The 8,225-nt window shown below is 42.7% G+C and overlaps 1 protein-coding gene across 1 annotated transcript; it reads right to left on the bottom strand.

The window, feature by feature from the left end:
• Positions 1–543: 543 nt before the first annotated feature.
• IBA57 (iron-sulfur cluster assembly factor IBA57) lies at positions 544–7,842 on the bottom strand. Its single transcript, XM_072413010.1, has 3 exons — positions 7,578–7,842; positions 5,108–5,448; positions 544–1,134 (listed from the first exon to the last, which is right to left on the bottom strand). Exons 1-3 carry the CDS (start codon positions 7,808–7,810, stop codon positions 743–745), a joined length of 966 nt encoding a protein of 321 aa, XP_072269111.1. The 5' UTR covers positions 7,811–7,842; the 3' UTR covers positions 544–742.
• Positions 7,843–8,225: the final 383 nt, after the last annotated feature.

Below are 8,225 nucleotides of genomic sequence, written 5' to 3'. Positions count from 1 at the left end.
TCTCCCCAGCCCCTTTTAGCCGGGCGCACCACCCAGCACTTTTCAGCAAACACCCGGCTGTTTTTGGATGGTTACTGATGAGTTGGGTCACAATACAGGGTCTGCCACCCACCTACAATTTCTTCCCACCCGGCTCAAAAAAAATTCTGGGTTGAGCACTGACCTGCCACTCTTCCTTTTTTGCTGAATGTAAACATAGTAAAATGGTAAAATGTGCTCTGGCTAGGAAGGCCAGATATAGCATTCCTAATTAAAGGAATAAAAAATGTTATTCCATAAATGGCCCAAATAGCCAAAACTTCCCCTAATGCCTGGTGACAACTTTTTTTGTGTCTTGATGTTTTTTTGTGTCTTGATATTTTTGGTTTACCATTTCATCATCTAAATACTTAAATATTAATAAATGTTTGTATTTACTCCTTGTCCAGTGCCTAATATTTCCAGCTTTTGTATGAGAAGTTCTATATATAGTTTGGTCTGTTGTGAGCAAAATCTAGAACAACTAAGAGAGGGCAGTCGCCATAGGTGGATTCACATTCTGAATGCGGTTTTTATCTTTATTTATGAAGGCTGTAACATGGTCCACAGAAATTAAATAATGATCATGTATAACCACAAAGAGGCGCTATAACTCTAATAGATAAGACAAAAGGCACAGCGATTTCCAGCAATCCATAAAAAATATAATAATATTCAACACTCATTCGGTCAAAGTGAGGTCTCTTGGCTGATGCATTCTTGTTTATGAACTACTTGCAGGTTTTGGCCACCACTCGGGAGCAGAGGCCTTCACATTGACCGGCTCTCGGCCTCCTAGTTTTATTTGAAGTTCCACTCCGAGGTGTTCCAACCTCAACAACGCAAGCCCTAAGTCTCCAATTCCAGCTCTGTATTTACCGGCTGCTTTCCCCGACAGTGTGACTACTTCCAATTGCTCACATTCAGCGGATAATGGGGACGAGAGGTGCACCGGCACCAACCGCTTGCGGATAACTCCGGTGTGGTGAGTCCGGGCCGTTAGCTCTTGGCCCAAGTAACATCCTTTGGAAAAGCTGATTCCATTCATGTAAACCAAGTTGGATTCCAGCGGCAGAGCCACCCCCGGGGGAAGATCCTTAACTCCCTCTGGAACGCCTAGGAAAACAAGAACAAATCTGGTGATGTTTATCCTTCTCATATTTACACAAGTTTGGACATTCATCAAGAAGATTTAGTTTAGTGAAGTACGAGAACTCTAAACAACAACTTTTTATAGTTTGTAACAGCTGTTTGGATCTCAAAATTTAACTCATGATCAATTTTGATAATTCAATAGGGTCAGAGGGAGCTCAGTGGGAGCAAATTTGACCGCCCCCAACAATGCACCATCATTATGGACCCCCACAAAGGTGAAGGGCCCATGATGGTACATGATGGTTCACAGAGAGAGGCTCGCAATCAAAGCTTGACTACAACATGCTGAAGGGCAGGACAGTCCACTCACAAGTCCTAACTCCTTAAAAGGTGTCCCCTTCCCAAAAAAAAAATATTTGGTGGTTCCCAGTTTAGACATATAGTACATTCTAACACCATCTCTACTTCCTAATGCCAAGAATTTCCTAAATAGCAAACACACTGTAATTCCTGCACATACTTCCTGCACCTATTTAAGGTAGCTTAATAATATTAATAACTTGTATTTATTTAGCGCCTTCATATAACACAGCCCTTCACAAAGTCCATAGTCTAGCTCAAAAGAGCTCACAATCTAATCTAACCATAGTCATATATCATTACCAAAGTCTAATGCCAGTTTTTTTTGGGGGGGGGGAGTTAAATAAGCTCCCTGCATGTGAATGTGGGAGGAATCTGGAGTACCTGGGGCACATGCTATACCTAAATCCCAGCTTTCTATACATCCTATTCAGTACAGTGTTCACCATTCTACACGTCAGCATAGAATCATGTGCTGCTGCTCTTTTATGGCCATTAATTTTTATAGGTGGCACATTTAGGTTTATGGCCTTGATTATATGCAAGGAAACCTCTTCATTGTGGAATACAATATGGAATCGGGGTTTGCATAAAAGGTTTCCAAAATTAGCTGGAGGTCATGCATGGATTTTGGGGTCCCAGGGGTGGTTTACAAGAGCTATTGCCACAAATAATAGGTGGCCCTATTCTCCATATGACACCTGCAATGCATGTGAAGCCATATTCAATGAGACATAAAGTCCAATGAGTCAGAAGTCTGGGAATATTATTATTTAGAAAGAAGCTCAGCAAAAACACTATGAACAAGTAGAATTGCTAAATGCACCCACATAACTTATTGCCCCACCTTGCAAAGGGGCAAAAGTTTAAATTATACTTACCTTACCCTATCTTCCAAAACTGTGGATGGAATCTAGGGGTAAATATAGTTCTTACCTTCCATAGGGCACTATCTGGAATGGGGTAATGTCATCTTTGCCTAGGCACTAAGGACAGAATATGGGGGTAGGGCAAATATAATTCTTACCTTCCATAGGGGTTCTACCTGGAAGGGGGATAATGTCATCCCCATCTAGGCACTTTGGATGGAATCAGAGTAAATATAATTCCTACCTTCCATAGGGTTCTACCTGGAAGGGGGATAATGTCATCCCCATCTAGGCACTTTGGATGGAATCAGAGTAAATATAATTCCTACCTTCCATAGGGTTCTACCTGGAAGGGGGATAATGTCATCCCCATCTAGGCACTTTGGATGGAATCAGAGTAAATATACTTCCTATCGTTTTTTCTAGAGCAGGGACTTGAAGCACAAAATTGGGACACGTTGTACCGTCCTAATTCTCTATGTTTGTATTGAGCAGCTACTGAGCACAGCCAAATAATCTTCCAGATGAATGTGCATGGTGGGGTAAAGTGGGGAGTTGGGGGGGGGGGGGGATTCATCCAGCAACCTAAAAAATAACTCAGGAATTCCTAAAATAAACTCTCCCGACCACAAACTTTACCAAACATCTCCAGCTGGAGGCCATACACTGTCCAATAGACAAATACAATGAATGGGATGGAGGGGTAAGGGAAGGGGGGCCGCTAAACAAGAACTTCAGCAGAAAAACAATTTGCTGGCAAATATTCTAAGGATTTAGGCAAATGTGACTCATTCTACTGGTATTAAAATAGGATATTCATGTTAACTGGGCTTGGCCTTTATAGAGGTCATACCAGGCTGCATATGTAGTTTTAACATTGTTATCTAAGAGGGTCATCATGATGCCAATACTAAGGGATAGCATAGAATAAACAGGTAGTATGAAAACGGATCCTTCAGCAGTTTAATCATGCCCTTGTATGATTCACCTAACTTACCTGCCTGTCATTTGTTACTGCAGGGTCCCCTTTCTTTAAAAAATCTCTATCAATGGGGAATGCCACACTTAGAATCCAATTGGTAAAACTGTTTAACTGAGCAGCCTAAGGCTACCATTGATCGGAGCTGCAAGGATTCCTTTGATGCCAGTTGGCCACATGTCACCGATATGACCTTATTGTGGCCCCAAATCTATGGCCATTATTATGGGGTTGCCACAGGGCAAACGTCTTTCCGAAGCCAGACTGTGCCATGCTAAAGGAAGCCAAGCAGATCCCAATGGGTATGCAGTTAATGAATTGACAGCAGAGGGAAATTCAAACAAAAGCAGTGTTCTCCCCGGCCCCTTTTAGCTGGGCGCACCACCCGGCACTTTTTAGTACTCACCCGGCTGTAGAGTTGGGTCACAATACAGGGGTCACCACCCACCTACAATTTCCACACACCTGGCTTAGAATAAAATTTCTGTGTTGAACACTGAAAAGGATTGTAGATATTTAGTAAGGGAACAAGAAAATATATTTTAAGAGAATGTAAAGTTTTGTACATTCTTTTGTACTATATTCAGGGATTTTTTTTCTTTTTTTCAATCAGGTACATATGGAACATTCCTTATCAATATAACACATCTTCAGTCCAGCCACCAGGAGGAACTCCAGTCTCGTTTTATCCTCCCTGCAAAGTAAGCTTTCCATGGGATTTTCTCTATATAGCTAGCTCAGAGTGCTTTAGAAATCCTTTATCATGTTTTAACATATAACTATAAAACAAAGATTATATATGAATAATATTATGAAAGTCTAAATGAATACATCATCCGTGAGTCATAGCTCTCTATTCAGCAGTAGTATTGCTAACTGCACAGCTATGGGTTTGACTCAGCAGACAGTATGTTGGACTTCTGTGGTAAGTCCATTGCTTTTACACCAAGGGTACATCTCTGCACCATGCTGGCAGAGAACAGGCTTTTCCACTTAAGCTGTAGCTGTTTTTCAAGATCAATAACAGTGGAGGAGGAAAGATGAAAAGAAAAGTTTATAGTAGAATGTGTGTTAGAGAAATAATCATTTATTTCCAATCAGTTAACATAAGAGTATGTGTATTACAATAATTATCAATAACCTAATAACATCCATCCATAGGCAGCAAATCCATAGGCAAATAATAGAAAAATTGAGTCCTGTGAGTTTCGACCACACGCGTTTCGCAGATAGGGTATTCTGCTTCTTCAGGGGAACAGTTCCGTTCAGCAGGCTTGGTGCTTTATTAGAGTAGGACAGGAGTATATTAGGATCGACTTCTATAAAGCATGTACCTCAATGGTAGAGAACATGCCATCTATTTTGCAGGTGTGTAGAAGGACTATGAATTATGGTAGGGTTCTTTTTTCTTTTCTCAGGTAACATTCCAGAAGTGTCAGCTCTTCTACATGTGCAGGTAGTACAATACATGAGTGGCATCTGGCAGTCTACCATTGAGCTATCTCTACCATTACTATACCTTAGTGCTACACCAGTAAAGCATCAAGCATGCTGAAATGTATCCCCTGAAGAAGCAGAATATCCTATCAGCGAAACGAGTCGGGCCCATGTAATTGAAACTCATGGGACTCAATACTCCATTATTTTGTTTCTTTTCTCCTCCATTGGTATTGTACTTACCCATTTCAATAGATGTGTGGAACAATTGGTAAGGGTTGTCACCTATTTGCATGATATTGTTTTTCAAGATCAACAACCCATTAGACCTTATTTGATCCATACCTACCATTCTCATATCTGTGCTTAAGGTACTCCTCGTAGTTCCCCAGATGAGCTTTGGGCAGGAGGCCGGAGATATCCCCCTCACCCTGAGCCACAATTCTCCATCCCATAACTGGTAGTCGAGGGTCAGGGCTGCACACCACCACCGGGCTTGGCAGTTTCTCTCCTGGAGGATCCTGTGGTTTCTGACCTGGAAGCACAGCCCACACGGACAGCTCCGGGCAGGGGAACACCTCCACCTTTTTTCGGAAGTTGTAGACCTGCAGATGTTTCTGGATGGTTTCCAATGCCTGGATGTCACATTCTAGTAGAATATCAGACTGCCCATTTGTTTGTGCAGAGAGCCTGTAGGAGACATCAATGATAATATATTTATAAAGTCATATATATTTATTTTTAAACTTTCAGTCCAGTTCTGTTTTTAGAGTTAAAAAATAATGATAAAACCCTTGTTGGTGTCACACTTGGAGAGACAGAGCCTCTAGGGGGCACTATAGATTGCAGAATAGTGGTCTTTGCCCTGAGAAGAGCTAAGGTGGAGAATCTAAGCAGCCAGGTCTTCTCCAGAGCCTCTAGTGGTGAGGATGTTGCGCTGCAGGCTGTTGCCAGGTTGGGGTCCTTGGGCACAGCAGGGTGGGCAGAACAGAGTATGGTACCGAATCACTAAGCAGGGGAATAGTCAAGAAAGTCAGAGTCAAGGCATACAGGAAGTAAGAGAGGTCAGAAAAAAAGCCAGGGTCAGGAACCAGAAAATAGACACCGGCAATATGGGGGTGCCTGCCGACACAGGGGAACACAGGAGACACCAGAAGAGACAGGTGGTACGGGTGACCCCAAGGTCACTTAAGACACAGAAGGGGTCAAAGGGTACGGGTGGCACGGGGGTCACCAAAGACAAAGGGAACACAAAAAGAGCACAAGAGAAAAGACAAAGGAACAACAGAATGGGACCGGGAACAGACTGGGAAACAATTACCAGACAGGTGTAGAGGAAATGCTCAGCAGAGCTAGGGGCTCGGCACTAGTGGAGACACGTTGCACAAACACTGAGTGCTGTGTCCGGGCCTGCTAAATAGCCAAGGGCTATCAAGAAGATATTTCCTGATTGGTCAGCGGGAGGGGGGATACTGATTAAATCAGTTTCATGTGACTTCTGTTACTGAGACAGGAAATGAAGGAAATTCTCCCCAATGGGACACAGACAGTAAGAAAAATAACAAAAAGGGTTCTGAGCATTTTATACTTCATGCAAAATGAAAACATTTAGGCTAGTGATACACAATAAATTAAAAACAAATTAAAAATCAACTTAAATTATGACATTTTTAGCCGCTCTCAGTAACTGATTTCCACAACAGGACGTCCCCAGTCTTCCAGTCTGAATGATATTTTATGTCTTTCTAACCTGACGACTGAGGATATACTGAAAGTTAGGATGCAATGGCCCTCATTTATTAAAGCTCTCCAAGGCCGGGGAGGATACACTTTCTCCAGTGAAGCTGGGTGATCCAGCAAACCTGAAATGGATTTCTTCAATGCCATTTGATAGCAAATGTTTTGAATCCTGGACCAGATCCATTCCAGGTTTGCTGGATCACCCAACTTCACTGGAGAAAGTGTTTTTTCTCCAGCCCTGGAGAGCTTTAATAAATCGGGCCTAAGTGTCGGTGTTGTGAGAAATCTAAAGAACAGATTAGCCGAATATCATCTCCCCCTGCTGTAAGCTTTGGTTCCTCCCACCTGCTTGCACATCCTGTAGTGACATATAAGCTGCTGGAAGAATGCATGGAGTTTCTATGTTTTTATTATGTTAATGTGAGATTGGCACTTTTTTTTTTACAATATGGGAAAGCCCTAGATGCTCGATCTCAAGCATGAGAAAAAGCAGCAGCCTGCAGGTACCTGGGATATGTGTTGTAGGTATCCCAGAAAACTGTGGGTTTCCCGTCAGTCTTTACTGCCAGGGCCCCCATTAAATTAATTAACTAATTTTTCCCATGATATAAATGGAAATCCACCCTTCTTTATATTATGTTAAAACTGTGATGACAGGTCCACTTTAAGTTCAGAAACATGGTGCTGGCAGTGGGAGGGGCGCAGATACTTTATCTCACAGACACAGAGCACCACTGCTCATGTTAGATAAATTCTGGGCTCGTCTCCATTCCCACAATACATATCTGCAGCTCTATAGGACATTAAATTGCCAGTCAGCCCTTTTCTGGTTCCTTGTTTCCCATGCAGGTGTATACACAACAATGGAATATCATGGAAATAAAAGGTTATAGGAGTTTTTGCAGCAGATGACAACAGATTGCTACAATTTAGCACCATAACACATCTTAACAGCAACTCATAATTATTGCAATGTTCAGAAAAATTATCAGCAATTCTGCATTTTATAGAGAAAAGTTTGCAGCTCTGCCAGGAGTAAAAATGGCTGCCCAGCTGTGCGTGCCCACACTCTGCGTTACCTGTACAGGATGACGTCAAATAAGCTCCGCCCTTGCACGTTGAGCAGGTGAGCATACACGGCGCCCTCCCCCAGTCTCTCTGTGTCATTGGTGACGAGCCCTTGCAGGAAGCCCGGAGAGTTCGGACCGCGGATCCGTAGCAGTCCACGGTGCTCCCTCAGCGGACAGCAGCTGCCGCTCAGCCGGCGGACCCAAGGTCGGCTCAGGAGGGAGAGAAGCCGCTGTCGCGCCATGCCTGTAACCCTGTTGGTCACGTGGAAGTCGTCCCCACGTGATCTGCTTTTTTTTTTTTTTTTTTTTTTTACCAACGGCGCCCTCTGCTGGAAATACTGCGTGCTGCTGAATTTTGCAAATGTGCCGATTCAGCATAAAGTGCAAAAATGTTTGCAATAATTTAAAGGGGCGCAAAACTGCTCTGCTAATTTCGGGGCTACAAGATACAAGCGACCAAAAACCTGCCAATAAAAAATTCACATCTAAAAATTAAATTAATATTTTTCTAACAAACCAGCAGATGGCATTATCTATGAAAAAGTAGTATTTACAGAGCTCAGTAGCTCAAGTTGACATTAGCTATTAACATAGGAGCAATGCAAGTGTCTTTTCTGCTCATTTTTTTGCATAGCGCCATTTCCGGTTGCAATTAGT

Source organism: Pyxicephalus adspersus, chromosome 5 (genome assembly GCF_032062135.1).
Source record: "Pyxicephalus adspersus chromosome 5, UCB_Pads_2.0, whole genome shotgun sequence".
NCBI lineage: Eukaryota > Metazoa > Chordata > Amphibia > Anura > Pyxicephalidae > Pyxicephalus > Pyxicephalus adspersus.
Note: the sequence above shows the minus strand (reverse complement) of the source record. Positions and strands in the feature narration are given on the sequence as shown.